At 38.3% G+C, this 27158-nt stretch overlaps 1 protein-coding gene across 3 annotated transcripts in view; it reads left to right on the plus strand.

Annotated features, from left to right (window-relative positions):
• CNTNAP5 (contactin associated protein family member 5) overlaps positions 1-27158 on the plus strand; it is a 285261-nt gene that overhangs the window by 105776 nt on the left and 152327 nt on the right. For all 3 annotated transcript variants that reach the window (XM_040561102.1, XM_040561103.1, XM_040561101.1), the window contains one exon: positions 24115-24262. In XM_040561102.1, the coding sequence (XP_040417036.1) occupies positions 24115-24262 (148 nt within the window). The remainder of the gene's footprint in view (positions 1-24114; positions 24263-27158) is intronic.

Below are 27158 nucleotides of genomic sequence, written 5' to 3' on the forward strand. Positions count from 1 at the left end.
AATCAGATAACACAATTGTAAACAGTTGGTGTTTTTTTCTCCGTTCTAGAATGGAGTGAACATGAGACTTTGACCTGTTCAAAGAAATAGTAAGGGAGAGCAAGAACATGCCTTGTGCTAGAGAGATATTATATCTCTAGACATATCATTAAGGCACTAAGCCACTATATTCGAGATGGCAAAGAGCCACGTGCAAATTGTTGCCGTGAATCAGAAAAAGCAGCTCTGGTGATGATGGGAGGTAGCTATAAAAATAAACACACCTTCATTGTTCCGAGGAATGGATGCTTGTTCTGTATTTAAAAATTACTGCGTGATAAGGAACCATACTTCTGGCATCTGGAGCCTGAACCCTTTGCTTATGAGGTGAGTCACACTTGTTCCTTCTGTTTGCCATTTTGATCTGCATGTTTTTCTTGTGATTGTAGTATTTCTACAAGGTGGAACTACCCAAATAACTTGCAGCACAGTAGTATAAGTAGTTGCCTGAGAGGTGAAAGTAACTTGTCACTAAGAATATTGAACCAGTATCTCTTCCTTCCACATGTCTCTTAATCACAGGTTTAGTGTTTAAACCAAAGGGGAAGGAGGCACCAGCATTAAATGAAGTGAGCCAGTTACTTGTTCCCTAATGGGCAATTTGAAACAGAGTTCCAGAAGGCCCTGCCATTTCCATCTGAATGTCCACGTTCCAGTTATGAATTAGGAACAATGAAGACTTGGAGCCTAAAATTCCCAAAATGTGGTTGAATGGCCTAAAATATCAGTTAAGTTGATGTGCTCCCATACTGGAGTCTTTCCACTAATAAGCATTTTCTGATGAAGTGGAATTAGTACATAGTATTTTAGAACAAAATTCTTCAGTCTTTTACCTATAGTATCTCTGTAAATCTGATACCTCATAACTAGTAGTTTCTGCTGTCTCTGTAGTGTGGGTGGGATTAAAGTGTATTCTCCTGGATTCTTCCAAGCCCTACAAATGAAAGTTATTTTTCTGGCTTCCTCTCCTCTTGCTCATTTGCTGCTGACCACATGTTCTGCAAGGATGACAGTGTCAGAGGCAACACCTGCCTTACCAAGGAACTGCAATTAGCACTAGAGCTTTCTAGGAACATTCTCTACTGCTGATTGAAACTTGGGGTTCTTCAGGAATAAAAATGACCATGTACTAGAGGAGAGGGGAGTAGTCCACAGTAGTCTCTATGGTACTGAATGCTGATATTTCCTAGCTTTTTTAGTACTTGCTTGGCAGCCGTAAAGTTTTTGACAAAGGATGGTGTATGGATGGATGTGTATACGTTGATGTGCAAGCATGTAATTATCTGTATATCCATGTGTGTTTTTTTTTTTTTAAATGAAGTGGAAAATACAAATCCTATTGTGTAGTATCATTGGTTCTTGCATGGCTCAAAACTACAGTTAGTACTGCACTTGCTACTCAGATGTCTGCCACAAGCAGAATATCCCCTGTGCAGCTGTTGGTAGAAGAGCCTGAAAAACTTGATCAGATGTTTTTCAGAGAGACAACAGAAGGAAGGTGATAGTTTCGAAGTGAGAATGGCCACGGTAAAATTACATTGCTTCTTCTGGTCAGCTCTGTGAACTCTGCAATGTGTCAGGTTGGATCGAGCATTAGAATAATCTGTTCTATTTCTGTGGTCAAGGTCCAGGAGAACAGACCTGAAAGGGGGCTGTATTCCTCCTCAGAGACAATCTCACTCATCCTCCCTAGGATGCCTACTTACAAAAGTAAACTCGGTCCTTTGGGGAAGTAAGGGATTAATCTGTGATGAAGAATTTAGCATGCTAATTGCTAGCAATTCTGCCTTCAGTCAAAAGTGCACAGAGAGACTATGGGGAAGAATAATAATGGTCTCTGGATTACACTTAAATCCACTGAAATGTGGCACTCTAAATTGTGTCAGCAGTTTCAACTTCCACTCAGGTAATCAGCAGATTATCTTGACAAAGAAATAAAAGTTGCTCCAGGTTTAAACAGGCATATGTCATTTGAACCCACCATTTTTATTTTATTTGGCTTTACCAAAGTATGGTTCAAGTCTTTCTTTAAAATAAGTAAAGAGTCTGTACCTTTTAGGTGATAGTCTGGATTCTCAGCCTGTTCATTTAATTCCTCTAATCCTTAATGCGACGGCAAACAACATAGCCTTACCACAGCATCATGGGATCATTGATTCTGATTCACTTCATTTATAGCTGAGAGACACCTCCTAAAATATCCTCCATAAAAAGATTATGCAACATCCAAACCAGTTCTAAAAGTAAAGATTTTCTTTATTAATCTGTGTGTGTGTGTGAGTAAAAATCTGACTGGTCCATTAACTTCTATTTACAAGCTGTATATATGCTTCAAGTTTAGCCTACTCAAGACTCTATCCATTTTTAAATCCACTGTTTAGCCATTACAGTTTCTGTGTTTCTTGGAAACAATGGTGCACATATTTACAGAATATTTATTTAATTTTAGCACTTTTCAAAGATTTCACATTTCTTTACATCTACAGTTAGTGGCAACTGCATGGTGGACTGTGGACAATGGTTTTCTAGCGTGAGAGGGAGAGTGTATTTTTTACATTATAATTTCTAGCATTTTTACTGAAATACATAAATAGTTCTCAGCTAAGATCAGAGCTGTGCTTTGCCATGCACCACAAACATCCATCGAAGACAGATGACTTTTGCTTAAGAGAAGCTGTAAGTAGGTAACCAAGACTAGTATGTTGTTATTACCCCTATCTGACAGATGGGAATCCAAGACCCAGGGACCCTCAAGTTTAAGAGGCAGGAAAATAATATGGGGCTCCATGGGTCCTGGTGTGCTATGTTGTTAAGACCAAGGACTTGAGTTTTGGAGCATAATATAAATTTCTTATGCTTTATGCCATGAAGTTACTTTGTTGTGGAAAGTGGGATGCAGAAGCAAAGACTGGTAAGTGCTCTTTTTGGGATAAGGTCGAGATATTCATGTGGACAGAGAGGAGGTTGGTAAGGGCCCTTCAGGTACCAACAGGGAAACTATGCCCTTCCTGCAAGCAGTCTGTGTCTCTTAAATTACACACTGGTGAACTTTGCTCCTAGCATTTAACCTGCTAAATGCCTGTAATGGCTAGTTCTGAATTATCAAGTGCCAAAGTCACTTATGTATAGAACCTATTATAAAACACTTTTTCTCACCATTAGTAGAAATATTTCTTATTTTAATTTTAGGAAGAAAAGAAAAATGCTAGTTGATAGAATTTTTTTTTTTTTTTTTTTTTTTTGTGGGGAGGACAGATCCACACAGCCAAATATTTTCAACATGATGCCACCAGTGAGAGGAACATAATGGTTTGAACTTGGCTACAGATGCAATGGCCATGCATGTCATTTTGTCACATTCATTTGGAAGGACACTACACAAGAATGCTGAATTAGCCCTCCTCCTGTGCAACTCGAGATGAGCTGGAGTTGAGTGATTATGGTGTCAGAATGAGTAGTAGTTTGATGGCATAAAGGGGATCTAATTTCTGTGGGTACTTCATGACTCAGAACAGCACAGGTTGGACTGTTTGTGGACATTGCTTGTGGGAGGAAATATGATTTCCCAACTATCTGTAATAATGTTAAACCTAATTAATGTTTTCACCTTCATTGCTGGACAGTTATGTGGACTTGGCAAGGCATTACAGACAAAAAAAAAAGTGTTATTTTAAGATAAGCTGAGCACTGAAGCACAAGAAATTGAGGCTCCAGATTTTAGAATGTAGACAGCAGAGTCATAAGCAGGAAGTTTGTAGATTAGGTGAAAAGAGCACATTGCTGTCTTGGAATTTTTGGTGCCAAGTTGTAGCCTGAGCAAATCTTTCTACTTCAGTATAAATTTCTGGAAGTGTCATGTTACTGCAATAAATTAGCTACATTTTCTTTTACAATATTTCAAAGGACAATGGAGTATAAAACAATAGTGCAAAAATCATACTGTCTGCCTTTTTGCACATTATGAAATTTAAGCTTTGCCATTTCTTTTAAAATGTTTGCTGTCCATCTCCTCTGCTTTTCTAAAAATAGGTTCCAAGAGCATCTTTATTACTATTTTGCCACAGTACTGTTTTTTAAATTGCATGCTACTTTAACAGTCCCATCCACCTGAAAGATACTGATTGTGACTGAAGAAACATAGTTCTGAATCAGAAAGTGGAAAGCACAGGAGTTTAGATGTAAGCAAAACTAGTTTTCATTTTGTTGCCTTTATATATGTCCAAAGCACATTGAGAATCATGATTACAACGTGCAGCGTCTTGGGTTTGTAGGAGTGCTGAACCAAACTCCAAGTTGTGAATTAAAATATCTCCCAGTGAAAGGAGCAGACTTTCAGTGATGAAATAATGTATTACTGAGAACAGTTTTAACGATATTCTTCAATCAGAAGGTGATATTGCATACAGTTCTAGCATGGCTCTGCGAGTGTTGTCATTCTGGGTAGCATAAACCTTGAGAGATGAACTGTCTTTGTGCATTGACAGCAGTGTGTTAGCCACTGCTTGTTGCTGAATAGCCTGCTCCTTCTCATCCCATCTTGCCTTGCAAATCCAAGTTGGTTGCCGCAGTCTCCTACAGCGAACAGGCAGAAGGCCAAGGACTGGCAGGACCTTCACAAGTGGCTGGTTGAGAACATGGAGAGAGCATGATTGAGACCATTCAGTGGTACAGTAGATACAGGAATGGTCTTGTCAGTGGTTGTTGCAAGCACCTATGAAATGCTTTTTATACTTCCAACATCCTATGTGAAGGGTCCAACTGTGGTAAAAGTGTTTAATTCCTTTTTCCGAAGAATTTGATTATGATAGAGCTTGGTATCAGCAGAGAATCTGATTGGCAGAATTTTCAGTGACCTAAAAAAACATTGCAAGTGGTAAGCAGGGCAAATTCTTGTTTCTCAATATAGGGTTTTGACTCCTCAATATCAGTTAGATGTGTTCCTAACAGCTAGGATTTGGGGGGATTTAATGCCAACCCCAATGCAAAATAAACAACAAAACCAACAAACAACAAGTAGATTAAACCAAACAAATAAACCAGAAGCTTTAGGAACCTCCTTGTATTATTCCGCAAATCATTATCAGTGCCTTGATTTGTTTAGTTTGGGTCATGTTCCAGGCCAAGGATATGTTAGGGATATGTTAGATCCATATAAGCACTCAGGAGGTTATTCGTAAAAATGAGATCAGGGCAAGCTGCAGATCCTTTGCAATATTTGGCTGTCATTCCAACTGAGGAGAATACAATGTAGTTTGTACAGGAAATGGCTGTTCCTCTAGGAGCTCTTGATACAGGTAAGAGTCTACTATTCTCCTTACATATTTAGGCAATGCAGAAAAACATAGGAAGGTAGTTACTATTAAAGGGTTGTTACAATAGTCTTAGCCTAAACAGGGTAATAAGCTCTGTTTGAAGCTGACATTAATTATATTTTGACAAGTTCATAGTGGGGCAGTTTCTGACAGTAGCAAATTTAAGAAACAAGATATTGTCACTAGGATATTTTTGGCTGGAAGTAGTTATGAGACCCACTAACTGAGGCTGTATATTAACGTTCACAAAATGTATATTTTCTTCTCCTTAAAATCAAGATATGTCAATTTCAAATCCTGATATTGTGTTACTTCAAATCCCAAGGTGTCGGTGACTCCTGAGGCTACATACAAATAGAGGATGTCTCTACTGTCTATATGTTAAGATGAATTTCAGCGTTCATCTTCTGGTTTCAGTGTCCTGAGTGTTGCAAAACTCCTACACTTGTTAGCAAGTACCTTCAGCTGGCATAGGCTGTATACCGTTGTTCTAGAAGCAATTGCTGCTAATGATGCAGTAAGTGGCAGGCAAACGGACTGGAGGCAAACTACAGTTCCTTACTCCACTGCCTGATAGTTGCTCCTTTTGGAGCTGAGGGAATGGATCAGAAAGGTTATCTAAACTCCAAAACAGCCTCCAAAATGCTTAGTTCTGAAATTTGTAACTTCCAAGTAAGGAGACATTTAAAAATATTCTCTGGTGTGGATGTTTATTTAAAAAAGTAGGTTGTAATTTGAGTTAGAGGATTGATTTTTACATCCTACTACAGGCTCCTGTCCTGACCCTGGGCAAGTTTTCTTGTGGTTCAGTGACCAGTTATGACAGCAGGGATGGGAACTGTCTGCAGTCAAGTTTTTGTCTTGTGTGTGGACATTAGAGCATTTTGTGGGGAAGGATCTTCCCTTGAAATTCCTGGCAGAATGCAATCTGACTTCTAGCTGGGGCTTCTGTATTTGAGTAAAATGCTCATCAGTGTGCTGTCGTATCATCTGGGATAGGTAGTTGAATAGCTAGGAACTTGGTATTCTTTTTCCAATGTCAACATTTCCTTATTTCATTTTTTTCTTGTTTAATTTGTTTCCTTCTTCTAATATTTAAAACTAACAAGCACAAGTAAACAGAGAAAAAAAAAATCAAAAGACTAGAACTCAAAAAGAAAAAAAAAGAAATCCAGTTTATGTAATTCAATTAAATACATTCTTCCCATGATGCATTGAGGAAATATATTATTACAGACACAAATCACTTTGTAGTGTTGCATTATTAACTGCTTCTGGAACCAGATGATTTTTCTGCCAGATTAGAAAGAAGAATACATAGGATGTAACGTCAATTATCTTAATTCTTATGGGTCCTTCAACATTAGGGATTGCTTAAGTCCCCAGAAAGGGGATGCAAAGATGTATGTGTTTGCACGTACTACTAGAGGCCACACTCCTGGGTGGGCATCCAAACAGCTTGGAATTTGAAGATTGAAAACATACCAAAGAGACAAAGGGTACCCCCAGGAAACACAGGGGTGGTCTTAGCAGTGTAAGGTCCTAAAGCTCTCCCATGTGAATGAGAGGTGCAAGCATTGTTCAATAGTAGATACGTATTTTATTAAGATGGCATTGCTAGGATAGAGAAAATGCTGCAGGAATTACCTGAAAGTTATTCTGCTTTGCTGATTCAAATATCTGAAGATTTCATTAAACTGCCTTGTAAAATTATCGCAGTAGGGAAAAAATAATAAAAAATGGTGGGGAACAGAATTAGGTGATTCAAAGTAGTCTTGATCCATCGGGCTCAGGCAGGAGGAAGAGGTGGGTGTGGGTACAGCGCTACAACTGGCTGCTAGGAGCATCTAACAATGTCTTCTCTGAGAACAGAAACAGTATATTACATTTGGAGAAATTGGTGGTGGGAAGCCAGTTATTTAACACGTTATCACTTTACTCAGAAACCTTCATGTCCTCTTTATTTTTTCCTGGAGACTTAATCGAGACTTTCAAAAGTCCTAACCTTCAAGATTTCTAGATCTTTTGAGAACATTTAAAGTGCCCCATAGGTCTCCCCTATGATAGCTGTGCCTGTGTCTGCCTGAGTATTAGAAATAAACTATTTGTATTTAATTGGATGTTGGAAAGCTGGAGATTTCTCACATCACTCTTATGATTCAAGATTTTACTTATTTCTAAAAACAACATCTGGATTTGTTTATGTTGCTGTTAGCCCCTTGCCAGGAGTCCAAGCGGCTAGTTGAAAACTGGTATAGCAAACAGTAGGTCATGCTTACAGCCCCTTCCAGTTTCTTGGGCCATCATAGAGAGCTACGTGCTTACACAGGTGCTGGATGAGTTTGTGCTGTAATTGGTCAAAGTTGTAGAAATGAAGACAACAATGTAAAAAAAGAAAATACAGGATTACATATAGAATCATCATTTAGGTTGGAAAAGACCCACAAGATTGCCAAGTCCAGTCACCACCTACCAAACCCCCTGTGACCCAAATACCTAAGCTCCACATCCACTTGTCTCTTGAATGCCTCCAGAGATGGTGACTACACCCTTCCCTGGGCAGCCTGTTTGGATATGGAATGATATAAAGTAAAAGATCAAGCCCTGGTTTTCAACATTCTCATTGTTTTGCCTTTTTTTTTTTTTTTAACTCTTTCACCTCTGCAGTTCTTTGGCTTATATAGGCATGGATTTCATTTATTTTCCTTAGACCTTTTGTCTCCTTTTGCAGTATAATCTAGGGTGCCATGAATGTCAGGATGAATGAGGAAAGCTGACTCTACAAATTGCTTACAAAGGGTTAGGAGAAGGGAGGGAAGGGGAGGAAGTCTTCAAAAATGTTGCACAGGGTTATTTTGTGACAGGGAAGGAAAGGCAGAATAAACAAGAATGAACAAATATACAACATCTTAAGATACTTGAAGTTTTTATTCAGTATGATCTGATCTACATGTTTTCTGGTAAGAAAGTGTATACTTTGTGATATTTGACCCAATTGTGGTTAAAACTAACACCAGGAGTGACCTTAAAAATAAACCATAAGGGTACATAAAAATGAAAAAAAGAGTTCATCTATTTAAAATGTTCAGTTTTGTTTTTCCTTAGTAGCTATCAGTAGCAGTCAATAACATTTAAGAGTACCTCATCTGCACAACAGTAGAGTGATGTCAGGCAAAATGTGGCTTTATGATAAAACTGAGGAAAAGAAAAACGAAGAATGACTATCGTCAGAGCATCCTGATGAGAAGAAGAGAAACTTGCAGAAGCTCAGCTAACTGTTGCAGCTCTGTAGGATAACTGTGTCCTGAGAGAGGGCATCCATCGGGCCTTGCTGCATCCCCTATTGGCTGGCCAGGATCAGGTAGGGTGTGGGAGCTGCAGCCCTTGCATCTGTATCCTGGCCAGTCTGGTTTCTGATCACCTTGTGGTAGGCTGGGAGCTCTCAGTCCTGGAGACCAGGGTATTCCCCACCGTGCCCTTCTCCATCTGTTTGTATTTGGAAATGGAAATACCATTTGGACTGCAAACCTTGGAGAAAGTCGGCATGCAAACAGCAAATCCCCCAGAGCTGCTGAGTGTGGTACTTGTCTGTGGCTGCTGTAAAATCCTTTGGCTTGAACACAGGGGGAGATAAATAAGTGTTCATCATTGCTGGGTTGCAGCTGAGCTTATTTTGCCCTGTCTAAGCCATGGCAGAACAAAGACATAAATTAGATGTATTAAAGGGGCTGCTTTTGTAGCTTAGTAGGGCTTGGCCGCATCAATCTAGTCAAGGGCAACTACAGGCAAACAAGATTTATTCACTTGTAAATTGGGCAATATATAGGGTACCCACAGGTTCCTGCCTGGAAACCAAAATGTGGAGATTATTGGTCTTGTATCTACCATTCATCTGCTCCTTGGGGAAGCATAATAAAAACTTAAGAACTAGTCAAAATATTTTGATGTGTTCTTTGTAAGAGCCATATAAAATTTTTCAAGTAATTTTTTTTTCTTGGTTATTTGATATACACCCATGTAACTGCTAATGCTTCATAAACATAATATAATTTATAAAGATGGTCAGCTCTGCAGGAATGGAAGGAAACTGATGGACTTACGGTACAAACTCTGTATTTGATTTTCAAATAACTTTGCAGTTATAATTCCAGGTTCTGACTAGTCAATTCATAGATAAATTTTCCTCTTGAAAAACTACCCGTGTCAGTACCATTTATTTTTCAAGGGAAAGGAACATTTTCAGTGACATTTTTCAAAGAGAAAGTTTGAAATCAAATTAATTTTTTATTGTTTTTCAGAATTGTTCTTTTCAGTATAGTTGTTGGAAAGTAAGCCAATGAATAAATATTCCAGAAATAAAATTAGCTTTTTTATTGGAACTCAAAATTTCCTATGAGATGTCACCAACTCCAAATAAGAAATTTTCTTAATCTTCTTCACTGAGGGAAAAGGAGTAGAGTTGAGGTATTTCAGCTCTTATGCTTGTCAGTAAATGCCCTTGAGACACCGAATAGTTATGAATCTCTATATACCATCTGTATGTAAGAGCTTACATATTTTATTAGTGTTTGTAGTTTCTGTTGTCTTTTTCTTTAGAGGATTGGTGAAGAGATCAGCAAAATTTAGCAGTAGGTTTGACATTTAATATAGATGGACATAAAATCTGACTAGAAAAGACCATGTCCAGAAATCCGAAGAAAACCAAAGCTTCTGGGTCCACAATTTGTCTGAAAGTGATGTTAGTTGTTTGACTGGTTAATATGGATAATACTTTCCCAATCTCCTCTGATGTCTGTGATGTCTGTTTTTTATTTTTTTATAGCCCAGTGTCATATTCCACTTCAGATATCATTTCTTCAGACTGAAAAATCCTAGTCTGTTTAATCTTTCCACATTTCAAAGACATTTTATACCATAGGCCAAACGTGTTTCTGTTTCCTCTATTTTTTTTCCTTTTTTTTTTTTTTTTTTATGTTAGATGGAGAGACTTCACAGTTCTGAAGTTGCAGTCACGTAGCTGTTAAATGTATAATGATATTGATGTTTTCTTGTTGGTTGGTTGTTTCCTAGTTTTTCTAACAATTTCTAGCCCCTCATTGTTTTTTTGGCCACATTTGGATCTAGAAGTGATGCTGGCACCCAGCAGTTCACAAGGCTTCAAGATTTCTGAATGGCAGTAGCTGATTTACAATCTACTTTAGTGTGTGTTTGATGAGGATGATTTTTTCCTGTGTGCTGTGGTACTTTACATTTGCTGATATTATATTCATTTTTCCATTTTACTGCTTGAATCATTCAGTATCATCACATCCTTGTGCAGGTAGCTTTTCGCAGTTGGTCTTTATTTTTACAATCCAGCAATTTTCGTGCTATCATAAAGTTTTGTTATTCTTCTGTTTTGCCTTTTTTTTTCAGTTCATTTATGAATTTAAGAAATACTATAGATCAGACTGGATACACCCTAGCATCCACTGAATATTTTCTTCCCAACTTTTCTTTCCTCTCTTTAACAAATTACTAACCATAAGGGCACACTCCCTTTGGTCATATGCCAGCTTGGTTTGCTTGCTTTTTGTTTTTCAGTGATTTTTGATAAAAAAAAAAAAAAAAAAAAAAAACTTTTTGAAAGTGTGAGCGCTTAATATCAATTATGCTATTCTTATCAATAAATTAATTCAGATGGAGACTTCTAATAGATTTATGAGATTTGGCTTCGCTCAGGAAAAAAAAACAGGAAGTCTTTTAGTCATTCTGCAATTATTTGTATGTTTGTTTATTCTATTTTATTTTTAATGATTTATAGATTTACTTGTATGTGGGTACTGACGTGTCTTAAAGCCCTTTAAAAAAAAAAAGTGGTACTATATTTGCCATATTTGGTTTCTCTGGTAATGAATTCAACTTGCATTATATTCTATATAGACACCACAGTTAACAGTTTTTTTTTTATATATATATATATATATATGTATATGTATGTCAATTTTATACTGAATTTCCTTGTGGAAGAATATTAGTAGAATGTAGTGAATTGCTACTGTTCATTTTACATGCTAACTCAGTGGTTTGATTTTTCTCACCCATTTCCCTAAAAGAAAGAGTTTAGAGTTGAAATTACCTAAAGTTTTGCCCTACAGATCTCTGCTGTCAAGAATTCATTTAATTTCTCAGCTGTGTACCGGTCTTTTTCAAGCCTGCCTTGCAGACTTTTTTAGGCTTTTTTTTTCTGTCATTGTTTTACAAGTTATTAATTACTTTTTTATATCTTATATCAAATGATTGATCATTTTTTTGAATTCCTACATTTATGCTGGTATTTGGTATTAACTGCACAGAGAAAATCTTGATCTCTATTTTTATCATGTAATTGTGACTCCTTCTCTAGAAGGAGTCTTCTACTTCCAGCAGCCTCTTTTCTCCCTTAAAACAGATTGTTTTTATTTCTTTCATTTTTAATTTTTCAAAGTAAGTGACATGTATTTCTTTTCAATCTCTAATATGGGGATTTTAAATTATCTCCTTGCTGCCTAAAATAACTTACCCTGTTGTTTGTTGCTTTTAATTTCTGTATAACAAGTCGTAATTTTTATGTACTAACTCTTCCTTTACAGAGCAGCTTAATTTCAATTTATGTATTATTTTTTTCATGTGTGTATCTCTGCACTTGAAATATGTTGTTGAACTTCAGTGGGGTGTGGCCACTGCTGCAGAGTACCTCCTCAACAGCAGTGTTTTCTCCTGTGTGCTGCTTAAAGCATGCAATGTGTCTGCATTTTAGGTACCTTTGCTGCTAACTTGAGCAGTTGTGTGTTTCTATTTTCTAAAATTCAGGGTTGAAGTTGCTACCTATCTGTTCAAAGGTAACAGAGGTCTCTGTTTTCTCTCCTCATGGATCTTTATCACCATATCTACCATTGTATGAAATGGTAACATCACCTGGTCGTGTTCTTAATAACCTGGATATAATGTTTTAGTGCTCTGAAACGAAACTTCAGAGAGATTTTAGAATGATCAGTAGTACCTCATTGGCCCTGCTTGGTTCTAACCATTCTTTAAAGCATAACTCCTCTCTTTTACCAGAGCTTCCCACTCCATCCTCGTATCATTTGTACTCTGCCTCCTCCAGGTTCTACTTTCCACTAAGCTCCTGGTATATCTGCTAAGCTGTTCGCTCAAATAAGGTTTTCACCTAGCTTATTTTAGATTTCTGCCATTAGCCTATGTATTTTTGACATAACCCTAGTTATCCTAACATTGTGATTAATTGGGACTTAACATCCTGAGACCGTGGTTTGCTGTGTTCTGTGTGCATTTTGTCATCTTTTTTTTTTTTTTTTCTGATGGAGGAAATTCACAAGGAATTTTTATGAATTAATTCCTCATTAAGTCGCATAAAGACCAAGATAGAGGGGGAATAAGACTGAGAATGCTGATCTGAGACCCTCTGAGGATATCACATAGTAAAGATGTGGAAGTCTGCATAATCACTGCATGTTCTTTTAGTCATCTTTTTGTTCGGTGGTCTTCTAAATAACTGTTGTCTTAGCACTGTTTTCTCAGCATGTGTACCAGTTGCTTTCAAATATTCATTGATGCTATTCTGTTGAAATTTGAGGAGTTCAAATGTGCATAAGACCATAGTTTTGATGCAGGTGCACATGAGGACGTTTCAGTGTCCTTATTAGTCATTAAATTTCTATATTTTCAGGCAACTCTTCTGTTTGGCAGAAGTTGGGGTCATCTTTGCTGAAGACTAAACAATGAACACACAACCTACCACCACTTATTGTAAACGTGTCACAGTATGCAGAAATTCTGAGGCAAAATCCTGTAATAGGATAATTTCCTTCTCTGTGGGTTGCATTATCTAAAACACTTATTTCTTTCTCCCCTTCTTTGTTATTTTTCAAGGTGTAGTTATTCACACTGCTTTCAGTAAAAATGTGTCTTCCTCACAGGAAGACACAGTGTCTTCCTCTTAGTATTTTCAGAAAATTTTAGGTGTTTCTATTTCTTGTTCTAAAATGTAAGCTCTTTCATGAATCCAGCTCATGGGTCCTTTTTTCATCTATGATGAGGAGATTAGCAAGGAATATAAAAGCTGTGTGTGTTAGATTTTTACATCTCAGGAGAAGGACTTGTTAAGGAGCTATTGATTTCACATACCTTCCCACCCTGCCTGCCTCCTCCCCCATCATCTTCTGTATTTAAATGGGAAATATTGGTACCTGTGGAGACACTCCTCCTAAAGGTTCTAGTTTTAAGCGTTTGCCTGGGTATTACTTACAGAAAAATTGAATGGAAGTGAAGGGAGAAAGGACGGTTTACAAGAAGTTTGGTAAGAGAATACATAGGAGAGGAGGGGAAGGGGAAGGAAAAAAAACAAAACAAGAACTATCCAATCAGTGTTGAGAGACATTATTATTGACATAATTGACATTATATTTGTGTTTTAAAATATAATTCTGCTTTTTCATTCACTTAAACCATAGCTCAAATTTGATTTCTTTGAATGTATCCATTAAAATAAATGTTGGGTGGTTGGTCCATATAGAAATAAACTCATTTTCTTAATATTCTTACATTTTCTAAAACTGAGTGTGAGGCTCCTGAACCTAGTGTCATAGAGTGCAAGGTTTAGGAATATTTCCACAGCAGATTCTTTGTTGCCTTTTATTTAAATAGAGGGGTTTGGCAGAGGACGACAACCAGCAATCATTGCATTTCTATAGGTCACTACCTACAATTGCTTAAAAACTGGTGATTTTTTTCTGTGTGTGTGTGTGTTAATCTGCATTGCATATCTTTCTGTTAAGGTTGTAGAGACGTGGTTTCTCTAGGATGATCTTCCTTGGTAAAAGCACAAGAATGCTGTTCATTTTGAAGGTCTAATAAACAGTTCAGCAGAATTCAGTCCAGTTTAGTTATTTACAGATACCTCTGTTGCATAGAAACTCCTCTAGTTCCACGAAACAACTTCCAAGTTCCTTCCTGTGCATTCAGCAATACAGTGATCATGCTCATTTTGAAATATGTTTTTTACAAGTCCTGAAATTTCCAACTCACTGAGCAGTACTTCTCCTCTTTCCATTTTCAAAAATAAAAGTTATGAAGCACTTTTTATTTATGGCCTATTCTGATCTTGGACCTGCTTAATGTATCATGACTTGATTTAATGCACTACCATAACAACAGTTACGGGTCTTTTGCGTATGCAGGCAAAATTTACGCTTCAGAGTCAGAATGCCAGGCTACCTCCTCCTTAGATCACTATCATAAAGTTCCTTTTTACATGCAGTAGTTGAGAGAATGTCATGATCTTCAGATCCTACTGCTCAGGATTTTTGTTGTGGTTGGCCTAATAAAATGTGTGGTTGAAAGTCAATGAGCAAACATGCATTTGGAAGATATACATATGCCCACAGAGATGTTGCAAAAGCTCATCTTATTCTATTTCAGGAGGATGTAAGGTGGTTTTTTAAGTTCCTTTAGCATCCTGGGGATTAATTAATGTAGTTCAGTGACAGACCCCAATGTGAAAGTGGAATGACAAGACTCAACTGTAGGATGCTACAAATATTACAGTAATGGCTTCATAGGAGGAAGTTATGTCAGTCAGGTTTAACCCTCCTGTTGTAAGCAAGAAGTCTCTATAATTCACCTGGCCAAAACTACAGTCGATCTACACAAATATGGTTTCACTGCTGCAAAGGGTGCTGTAATGATTTATGCCAACATAGGATGTAACTCATGGTCTATTGACAGCAGAATTTGCAGTTTAACAAGGCTTGGTTAAAAAGTCTAAAGAAATACATGTGTAAAATTGTTTTTCCTTCTAATTTTCAACTACATGTTATTTTTGTAACCAAAGCATAACAAACCTTAGAAACAGTTGCTATTGTTAGTATTATTAGTAACCTTATGTTTGTGTACCTTATGATGATGGCATTCCTGAGAGAAGATCTTGATTAAGGTAAATAGCATAGTGAGATCAGTCTGCAGTGCCCTTTCGAGATGTTAACTGTTGTTATCTTGGCTGGGATGTGAACTTTCTCCTATTCAAAGGAGAAAAAAGAAATGTAGAAGTCAATGTATGTCTTAAAATACGTGTATGCATGTGCATTTCAATGCATTATAACACACTGGAGAAAATCAAGGCTCCCTATTTGTCCTCTTCCACAGGATATTACTTTACTGATCCAAATGAAAATGCCATAAAACTCTGTAACAGAGAATAATGTAAGATAATGAATCACAATATTCATCTGAGGTTGCTGTTGCATGGAATAACTAACACTCCTCTGGTGTCATCTTGCTGGATCAGTCTGGCAAATTATAACCAGAGAGATACCATGTACAGCGTCATCTATTTAAACGCACTTCGATGAAACTAAGTACAGGGAAGGTTCCCCGAGTTCCCCAACATTGCTAGATACAAACACATTCACTGCATTGTTAATCCTACTAATTTAATACAAATCATGCAGGTCTCCATGAGATTTATGCAAAAGAACAGCTGAAACCTGTGATTAATGTTGGCAGTGGAAAGATCGGTTTCAGTCTGTTGGCTAAGGTTAATCTAGTCAAGGTACTGGGGAAATATTATCCTTTGCTATGATATAGCTTAAAATACTATCTGTATGTAGGATTGCTCTTAAGATAAAGTACAGGGGGCTGAACAGAAGCAGGAATTAGCTGCCGACTTTTAGCTTAGACTTATAATTTACGGGTTTAATTTTGCTGCTTCTCGCTTCCATTATTATTAATTTATGTATTGGTGATAATAACAGCAATAACAGCTTCATCTCCAAGTGCTCTAAAGACAGAGATGATTGTAAAAACTGAAGATGGGGATCAATTCTCCATCACTGAAATGCATCTTTATGTGAGATGCAGCATCACATTTCTTTTCAGAAAGTCCCTTAGAAGGGTGAGAAAATTGTAGTTGGTACATTGCTGGGAGGGGCTGCCTGCCCTGCTTCAAGTTGGATAAGATACTTGGGCTACATCTACATTAGTAAATAGAAAAGGAAAGGAACCGTTTTCTATTCCTGAGGCTCACTGGTGTGCCTCAAATAATATCCATTTGGTAAATTCTCTTTTCTTCAAAAGAGATCAACATACCCAGCTGCCTATTGGGAATGGTCTGTGGCTGATGCCAAGGTATAGGCTGGCAGACTCTGAAAGCAGATGGACGCCAACCAAAACTATGCCATGTTGCATGTAAATAGTTAAACAATATGGGTAATGATGCACAAATGCCCATACGTCTTCTTATCTCTATTTTATTTATTAAATTATTTACAAAAAAAGAAAAAAAAAGTCTTAGAATTAAATTTATTCTGTAAGTTGTAATTATTTACAAAAAAAAAAAAGTATTTGGTGAATTAAATAATTATTTATTTACCTAAATAATGTGACTAATTCAGCCTGTTTTTAAAATCAGACTGTCTATACCAGCATAGAAATCCAACATTTTGAGAGGTCCTGCTGACCAAAAGAAGAAGAAAAAATAAAATTTGCTAGGGATAAAGCAAAACAGAAAAACAAAAATAAAAATACAAAGTACAAAAGTTTTGCCATACTTTGTTTCATTTTCTTTGGTCTATGGAGATTTTTTTTCTTTTTATCCTGGAGGGGCCTAGCCTAAGAAGTTTCATGTTTTTAATGTCACCATCATTAAACTGATGTTTTCTGGATTGATACAGACTTATCTAAAACAAAATTTGCGTAGATTGTCTCAATTGATACTCTTTGCAGATTTAAGTTTTCTCTTGCAAAATATTTGCCATATATTTATATATAAAACATATCTTTTTTTTTTTTTAACTGGAAATTCTGTGAACAATTCTACTAACTCTTCCCACAAGGACAATAAACAGTGTCCTTATATAAATGTGGTTTGTGTTGGGCAGTCATCTATCTGAGGATAATCATAGAATCATTAAGGTTGGAAGAGACCTTCAAGATCATCTGGTCCAACCATCACCCTACTACCATTATAGCCCACTAATGATACTGTTAAAAGTGTTTGTTCCTGTATTTTGGAAGTAACTAACCAGAGGCAAGGGTGTGCATTCAGTGTAACAGGGCAGGATAGAGGCAAATAGCCTTCCCACTTGTGCAGATTACATAAAGAAGTGATGAAGTGGGATGAACCATGCTATGTAATTGTATTTTCTCTCCCTTGGAACACTGTGCTATGTACAGAAAACTCCAAATTAAACTACCTTTTTGTAAACCAAACTTTTTTTTCCTTACTCTCTTTTTACTGAGGGTGAGTAACTCATTTCCTCAGCTGTTCTGTTACAGGAGGATAATTCTGACAGGTGTCTCTTATCCCCTTTCCTCCCTAATAGCAGCTCAGACACTGTGTCGGGAGAGCTTGTTTCTGATGTTCTTGTTAAGGATGAGTGTTTCATGGAGGAAAATTAAGCAGCTATTAAGAAAGAAGAAAGCAAAATATAAGCAGAATGTTGGCTGCTCTTTCTGAAGATAGGACAGGCTTTGGACTACCTGGAGTCATGGTGTTTAACCTAGAAAGGAAAACATGAGCCTGGAAACAGGCAGCTCAGCTCAGTAGATTGGATTGCTAACCAGAAATGACTGGCCACATTTTGTCATGAAGAACGTGGTGCATTAACAAGGAGGATGGATGTGAAGTAGGAAGAGATGCTTGGAGGCGTGTGACATGCTCAAAGGACACATCCAACCCTCCTGACTCCCACTCGGGCCTCCAGCCCCTGGACCAGGCTGGCAGCTGGGTCCTCCTAGGCTCAGACTGTAACCTTGTGAAATCAGTGGAAGAGGCTCACACTGACTCCCTAAAGCAGAAAAATTTGTACTTCAGTTTTAGAGATCATTTGAGCTGAGTTTTCTGGAAGAAAAAAATAATAATAACTCCTTAGAAAAAGTGAGAAAGCACAATGCAGAAGTTTATATTCTGTGTGCCAAATGTGGCTGCATCCTAGGTGAAAACAAAGACCTAAAATGCAGTCTTCCTTGTCATCCTTTCCTACTCCCCATGGTCTGGCCCCCACTAATAGCAAAAGGATTTTTGTTTTAAGGCCACATGCTGAAGGAGAGCAACTCCCAGGGGCCAGGTCCTGCCATGAACCCCACATTTCTTAGCTCACCTTCCAATTGGGTTGGAGCTTTTAGTGGCTCGCAGTCTGGACATGAATTGCAATTTCATTGCTTTTCTCCATGACGTTAACAGATATGGCTTGATAAGTGGAACAGGACTTTTCCATTACATAAGCAAAGAAACATTTTTCACTATTGATGTGCATGGTATGTAAAAAAGGTGAAATGTACAAGGCCTTTTTTTTTTTACATCTGCATGTATGCTTTTAAGTTTTGGGGCTAGGCTGAGGTGAAGAAATTTTCCAGACTTGCCAAAACTGACAGTTGCTTTCATTTTGCAGCAAAACCTAAATGGATTCTTTAATTTTTATTGCTATAAAAAGTCTCATTAGCTACCAGAAACCTGTATAGACCCTAGGTGTTGCTAGCAGGCAGTGATGCAGTATAATTCTGTAAAAATACTGTAGCATTCAATTAAAATCAAAGGCTGCTGAGTTTCCATATGGTGCATTTGTGGCTTTATTGTGTCCTTGTCATGGTACCATTCAGTCTCTTTCCACACATACAGGTAGAGATGACTGTGACTTCCCCCCAAAACCAGGATGTAATACTCAATGGTTCTGCAGTTATATCTCAGGTAACATTGATTTGAGTAGGACTGAAATTCTGTTGCCTCTCGAGAAGATAAAAGCCATCTGTGACTCAGAGCTTATTTCAACTTAGAAAATGTGAAAAACTAGGCAATGTTTTCTCCTTCCTATTTCAGATTTTCCTGTTTCTTAGTTAGAAATTCATGTTTTGTTTAAAGTGCACGTACACTCAAATATTAGAGAAGGTCCTGGGAGGAATGGAACAGGAAGCATGTTCTGCATCACAGTGCTAACTCCTTCCAGTTTGTGATCTTTCTCATTCTAGTAAGGAAGTTTAAAAGGGAGAATGGCATTGCTTTACTCAAAGTATTGCAGTTTTGGGATTTATGACAGGTTTGGCTGCTTTTTATCTCACTTTGGCTCCTTCGCTAAGCTGCTGGATATCTTGAATGAAGTGTGCTCCTGTCCTTATTTCTTTAGGCAGGGGAGGAAGCATACTGCAATATCATGGGTGAGATTTGAAGGTGGAGTGCTCTTTTCTGTACTTGTATTTTCTTTCAGTGGAGGTTGAAATATTGTAAATTGCTAACATCTGTGTTATATGCCCTCTGCACATTCATAATCTGATTTTTTTGTTGTTGTTGTTCTCAGCTCAGTTCATCAGAGTGACTTTGGCAGAAATGAGAGTACTCAATACATCCTAAAATATCTCCCCTAGAAGATAGTTAACCTCAGGTCTGCCTGCTCACTGTTCAGGGCTGATTGGGCCTATGTTGCTGTTTGCATACACAATTTGAACCCATCCCATTACCTGCCTAACAAAGTGGGAGAGCAAAATGTATTCAGCAGAGTCATTATGGGAGCCACCTTCTGGAGATCTGTAAATAAGATGCTGTTTGCTGTGCAGAGTGTGCATGCAGGGAGACTGAGATAAAGTCCTAAGTCTGATGCTATCTTTTGAATTGATTAGGCTTTCATGAGCAGACAATTTTCTTGCACTAAATTTCTACTTGTCTGTCTAAACCTGGAGAGAGTTTGGCCAAAGGGCAACCTAAAGTTGAACATATTAGATCTTTCACTGGTATGATCTGGCATGGATCTGAATTAATACATCAAGTAGAGAAACAAATGTGTGTGTGCAGGGTTATTGACCAACTGTTGTATTTCAATATAGTTGCACAACATTTTCCTGAGCGCTTCCCCTTAAATGGCTTTTGGGATCCTTGTGAATGAAAAAGTTGTATTAAAACAAACAAAAAAAAAAAAAACAAACAAAAAAACAAAAATTGTCTGCATTGTGTTTTGTTTATTTTTTTTTCCCCGAGGGAGTTACACTTCCAAATTCCAGATATCACCAGCAGCTTTGAGATTTGAACATCTTTTGAAAGTTTTCTTCTTCATATATGTTATTGCTAATGCAGTACTAAATTGGAATTCTATTTATTCGCCTTCAGCATAACCCGTGAACCGAGCACTGGGCTGGCCAGACCCTGCTCCGAACCACTGCAGCTGTTCTTATGTCGCCGCTTCATGCAAGCAGGACCTGTCTTTGCTGGCTCATTAAAAAGCCACATAAAATATTACTGCGGTGCCAGAGTCTGTGTCACAGCAGGGCACCATGCAGCCAGGCATCATGAAACAAGCTTGGTCCGAGAGGCAGCGCAGCCCGTGGCAAGCTGTTAACCTCACAGCCACTAGTGCTGGGAACAGGCTGCGTTTTGCCTTCAAGAAGCTGGTGGCAATATCTGGTGCTAATGGAGCTTTTTGATTTATAAGCCCCATATAATGCTAGAAGCAAAATTTCCCAGGTAAATCATTAGTCTGCTGTGTTTATAGGGCTTGTGAGATTTCAGTGTTATGCTCCCTCCTAGAGCAACTGTGTTGCATGGGAAACGCCATGTGGGTGCTTTGTTTTCTGTGCTGGTTTGTTGTTCTGTTCCTGTGAATTAATCCCTGTCAGCAACAAGTTGTAATAGAGGCTGTTTCTCAAGAGGAAGTATTTCTGCCGTTCTCACCGATAACTTTACTGTTAATCAATATTTGAACCACCAGGGCTAAGAAATCTGGTACTGGGTCCTTGTTTCATCTTCTTTAATGGATAGATTATTTCTGTGTCAGCTGTGGATCTGAGTTTTCAAGTGACCATCTGTGCAATTGGTGTTATTCAATCAATGGTCTACAGCCCACAGGTGCTCCATAAAACATCAGAAGGTGATCTGTAGAGCAGTGGGAGTTGAAAGTGAAAATCAAAGCAATCCTAAAGGCATACGCAGTGATGCCCTGCAGTTAGCAACAAGCAGCGATGTGCTGGCTGCATGCAAAACCGGCTCAAAGGTGCAGGTCGATGTGTTGCCTGTGGATTTTTTTTTCCTCCAAAAATTTCAGTGGCTCTTTGGTTATTAGAGAAGCTTGATAAACACTGTTCTAAAGGATGCATTTGTTTTATGAAGGGAGCTATTTTAGCATGGGAAGGATGTTTAGAAAGCTACATGTCAGGTTGGATTGTGACTGTGTTGGAGTATGGATGTTGGCAATTCTGGCTCTTCCTTGAGGTGTTGTGAAAGAAATGTGCTGGCACAGATGCCTATGGGTGGGCACCTGGGTCTGCTTACAGACAGCAGGGTACAGCTGCCTCAGTTTTACTTGGCACAAGCACAAGACTCCTTTGACTGCACAAGAGGCCCCTGGAGCGTGCTGCACGCACCGTCTGCCTGGAGCAGGGGACTGCCTCTGTGAACCGTGGTGATGCTCCTGAGCGGTGTGCCTGGGGGTGTGGTTTGCATGAGCTTTGCAAAAAAAAAAAAAAGAATAAAATAATAATAATAAAAACTTTCCTTACAGGTTTGCCCTGTGAGAAGGGTGTCAGAACTGCCCTTAGCAGTAGCTATGGGTAGTCGTGAGACATCTCTGCAATTTTCCAGTGGTCGCAAGGACCCGTTGGTCACTGAGTGGTGCTGTGTCAGCACAGGCTGTATTCCTACCCGCTTCACCAGCAGGAAATTGTGGACTGCTCAGTTTGCCCTACGTAGGCACAGATCACCTAGTTCCCATTACTTCCTCATTGCAAGGAGGTATTTCTAGAGGTGCGATGCTTTTCAATATGGTCTCCCAGAATGTTTTCTTTTTCGTATAAACAAGAAAATTATTAGCTTGTGGACTGTGATACAATGTACAGTACTGACAGCCCTGTCTATTAGAGGATTATGAGAAAAAAAACAACAGAGAACCTGAAATTGTTTCACAGTACTGCTATATTAAGGTGTTCTTTTTCTTTTGTCTCTTAATTTTCAACTTTTGCTTGCATTCTAGTCATTACATTTTATGTTTTTTTTTTTTTTTTTTTTTTTCACAACTGGGAGGACTCAAAACTTTTTGTTCCCACTCTTTTCTTGTTCTTTCTTCTTTTTTTTTTTTCTCTCCTTATGAAAGGTGAGGTTTTTACATAATCACAGGATTTCAGGAAATGAGCTTTCTAAACATACAAACAACACTCCCGTTCGTCCATCCACCTTATTATATCCGTGAGTGTCATAATAAAAATGCGAATGCTGCCACAACTCTGACTGTGAGATTTATTCTCTGCTGACAGTTTCATTACTGAGAAGAACAAGATCATTTCACTTGAAATACAAGGGAAAAAAACCCTCTGAAATTATCTCTGCTGGAATTTGAATTTGTCTGCCATCTAGAAAGCAGTATGAGTAAGCCCAGGACATCTTGAAGTGCTACTTGTGGCACTCCTCAAAACATATCCGATGGCTGCTGAACTGCTGTACGTGGTTAACTTTGAATTAAGACCAGCAAGCATCCGCATCCAGAAGGTTTTAATTATGTAATATAGCTGAATCTGAAAGAGGTTAGTTAACCATCACAAAATCCTTGTAGAAAACAAGATCTTGTGCAGAGAAAGTTTATTATAAGAGATACAGGATAAACAAAGCTTGGGGGACAATTGGGATTCTGTAGCAGAATTATATACCCTTTTCAGCCTGATAAGCTTCTAATAAGTCCCGTGTTTTGAAGGGTTCTTCACTTCATTGAGGTAGCTGGGGTCGTAGAGATTGTTTCAGTAAGATTATTCATCTTCAGAGCTGTGCAAAATAGCAATGAAATGCACTTGCTAACCATGTTTTAGAGATTGAGGCATATGCTATTTTTTTGCAATTATGACTGAGTAGAAAACAAGTCTTAGCGCATACACGAGATTTTTTCCAGTTCAGTGTTTTTAAGGTGAAATGAAAAAAGTATGTTAAGGTTTCGAAGTATTGTGCCTTATAAAGGTTCAAGAGTACTTTTATTGAATTTAGTTGTAAAAAAGCAGTGACACGCTGGATTTAGTAATGCATGAACACCCTGATCTTCAATTTTTTTTTTTATCATTTTTAACAACATTTTTTGGGAAAAAATGAACATTTGAGTAAAAATTCCAAGGGAGAATTTCCTTTTATTGAGTGTTAATTAAGCCATTAATTTTGGCTTGCAGTTGCAAGCAATTAATCAAATAGTCAAGAAAAGAAAGTTTAATTATTACTGTTTGTGCAGGCTTTAATTCTCATGAGTGCAAGCTGTCAAACTGCTGACTGTCATGTGTCCTGACTCAGGCTTTCATCTCTTTCTGTGTCTTCCTGAGTTTTCTGTGGCATGTGTACATGTATACTTTCCTGTTTGCCTTACCAAGCTCTTGTCAATCTCTGTGCCTTGTGTCCACCTCTTTCTGCTGACCTGAATGCAGAATGACACAATGCTTAACTGAGCCTTGCTGTACTGAAGGGACTTTGGGTATGTCAGAGTCTGGTGGAGTATTGTGGTGCTCAGGAATATCCTGGGCTTGAAGAAATGCTTGTGGTATCTTCTGTAATCCCTTCTACAACTTGCTTTTGCAACACCCTGTATATGTTCCTCCACACTGCTGAGATGCTTTGTGTGCTCCTGTCTCCCTCCTTTCTCACTGCAGAAGACACACAGCACTCAGAAGAAAACAATTGAAATATTTTTAAGTAATTTGTAAGACCAAGAATCAGGGAAGGGAATGATTTTTACATCCTTAATTCTGAACTCAGTGCTCACTAAAGCTTCTGTTGTTCCAGGTTTTCACAGGGAACAGCAATGCTGACAGTGTGGTTCACCACAAGCTCCTGCACTCCATGAAAGCCCGATTCTTGCGCTTCGTCCCTCTGAAGTGGAATGTCGGTGGGCAGATAGGACTGAGAGTGGAGGTCTTCGGCTGCTCCTATAGTAAGTGGCAAAGTCTTAACTCACATTTTCTCAAAGAGCTTTTGTTGGTGCTGTCAGTGCTGCAGGAGGGATGCATCAGAGCATGAATTAAAATGCAACACGGAATACGTAGTCATTTATTTTTTCAGTAGTTGCCCTTGCCTTTCTGCATGGGGATGCACTAGCCCATCTAGCTCAGCTGGTGAAGCTTTCCCAGAGCTAAGCCCAACACAGTGGTCTGCTGCTGCTTGTGAGCACAAGGTGGTCTGATGCTGTGGAACCTCCTGCCCCATTGAAGGACACAGAGCTACTTGGGATCTTTTTATAGGGTTTAATTTAGGAATGATACTACCATCTGCTTAAGTGTATTTTTAGTATGTAATAGTTTATTTTTGTTTTTAAGGAATGTTATCTAGTTGAGGAGAATGGTGCAGCTTGTGCAGCTAGTATTTCTATTTGAGGCTGATGATTTCATAGCTTCAGAGAGAATTTTGCTGCTTTACTGGTTTTGCATGGGAGTTTTCTTCCATGTTTTTCTTCAAGATATGGTGATGATCTTCTGAGACACTATCTGTATCACTTTGTCATGTGGGCTTTGGAGCAGCTTATGAACACTGTTACCTGAGGGTGTTTCATCTGCGTAGTTATCTCTGTGTACTGCAGATATATGACCTATGACCATGGAAGAGTATGGAAATAAAGAAAAAGAACCAGTGTTGCTCCCAGGCATAAGATGAAGACAAGTGCACAAATGAGGAAACACAAATCCAGTATTTGTTTCTTTGGTGGCTGTGGTTTTATTTCTGAAATGTGACTTTATAGTGTTCAGAGACACTGCTGGAGACAGGTAAAATTTTATGGGGGAGTTGAGGGGATTTGCAAGCTTTGGCCAGAAAATTCAATGTGGTGTGGCACAGATCACCATCATGTGATGCTACTGTAATTGTACATCTCCCTATTTAGATTAGGTCCTTATCTCCTCCTCAGAGGTGTAGAAAAGGGGTTGTAAATAGAAAAGTAGAAAAACTCCTATTTGGGAGAGTTCTTGGATTCATCTGAGCAGTATCAAAGTGCAAATTGTCTTAAAACTTTTGATTCACATGATTCCACTGAATTGAGAGCACACTCCTGGACTCTCAGTGGCTTCATCAGCCCTCTCAGGCTTTACAGCCAATTCATGTGGTTTTGCCTGAAGGATCTTGTTATAGTCTGTGTTGATCCAAAAGTTCCATTCAGCTTTTTTTTTTTTTTTTTTTTAAGATGCTGCTTCTCCACCTACTTTGATGCTCAGGCACTATGGACTATTCATTTAAGTACAGACCTGCAATGTCCTGGTCTGGACAGGTAGCTACTTATGCCAAGAGACCTTTTTCACTCCCACCAGTGGACCTGTAAACTGAAACCTGCAAATCAAAACCAACTGCCCTTGATGTCATCATTCCAAAACAGCTATATCATCTATTCCCAAGGAACTTTTTTTCATTACAGTGACCAAACCTCTGCTATAAAAAATGTAGTCCAAATAGACTTGCTGCAAATAAAACCTGGAACTGAAGATGGAATTTTTTTCAGCTGAATGTGATTTGGTGCTCTCCAAGTAAAATACTATATGGGCACTACCTCCATGTCAGATTGTGGTTGTATCTTCTGTGATATAAAGAAGACTTCAGAGTGACTTGCTGGCTGAGTTTCCTTGTGCTGATATCATCTAAGTCTTCCTCTTTATCCTGTACCCTGCAGTTACTGGAAGTAAAAATGGTTGTAGAGAATTAAGGTGTGAGATTGAAGCAAGGCAGAAAAGAAATAAAGGGATTCATAAAAGTTTTACAGGGTGTTGAAATATTCATTCCATTTATATAAATGCGCCATTCAGATTTCTGTCTGGCAAATTGTGTATGCCAAGCAATACCTGTCTACAAGTTTTGCTTATATAGCTTCACAGTCTTGGCTACTCCTAACCCAGGCATTCTAGCACTGTACGAAGATGTATGATCATTTATAAAATGTCATCTTTACTGTTAAACTGATGGAATGTCTGCAGCAGATCCTGAGCTGGTGTACCCCTACATAATGCATTTTGTAATGCTCGACAGCATACAGATTCATCCACCATGTTCAATCCTGGCACAGGAAATATATAAATAAATTGAAAAAAGTTAAAAGAAATGACATAAAATCACTAGAGGCAGTAGGGGACAAGCAAGGGAAAAAATGGAACTTAAGGAAGAACAAATGGCCCAAATGTACAGCATCTCTAAGAGATGACCCTTCATGCAAGCGTCTGTGTGTATGAAAGAAGGGATGTGAGGCTGGAAGTAGGAACAGCATTCTAATCACCTACTGGTACCAAAGGTTTAAGCTGATACAAATTAATCTGTAAGAACCTAATTCGCAGTTATGCCCAATCCTCTCTATGCTGTTGGAATGATTTAAAGGCTTTGTTAAGTAAACAAACAGACTACTTGCTCTTAAGTCCACTAAAGTTGAAGAAAGTGTTTCCACCAGCATTTTAGCTTTGATTCCAGTCGTGAAGCATAATATAAAAAGAGAACACATTTATGAGGGACACAGTTGAACCAGATCCTGCACAAATATGCATCTGCAACTGCTGGATGATTTCTACCTCTTAAACTGCTTGTGGTAGCAGGTTAAAATTCAGGTGATGCTGGACTTCTGTCTGTATATTCCACCTTTCAAGCAACTGCTGCCCCAAAGTGTAGCACCTGATCTGGAAACAGAGTTGCTTTATAGTGATATATTCTGGGCAGAAAGTCGCAGAAGCAATGATTTACAGGCAAGCTGGAGATTCTTTTTGTGCAAGTGGCAGCATTCATTGGATGGCTTAAATAAAAGTTTGGGGATACTGACAGCTTAGGCCATTTGAATTTAATGTGCTGCTGTATGTCTGTTAAAATAC

Source organism: Cygnus olor, chromosome 6, assembly GCF_009769625.2.
Source record: "Cygnus olor isolate bCygOlo1 chromosome 6, bCygOlo1.pri.v2, whole genome shotgun sequence".
In the NCBI taxonomy this organism is placed as follows: domain Eukaryota; kingdom Metazoa; phylum Chordata; class Aves; order Anseriformes; family Anatidae; genus Cygnus; species Cygnus olor.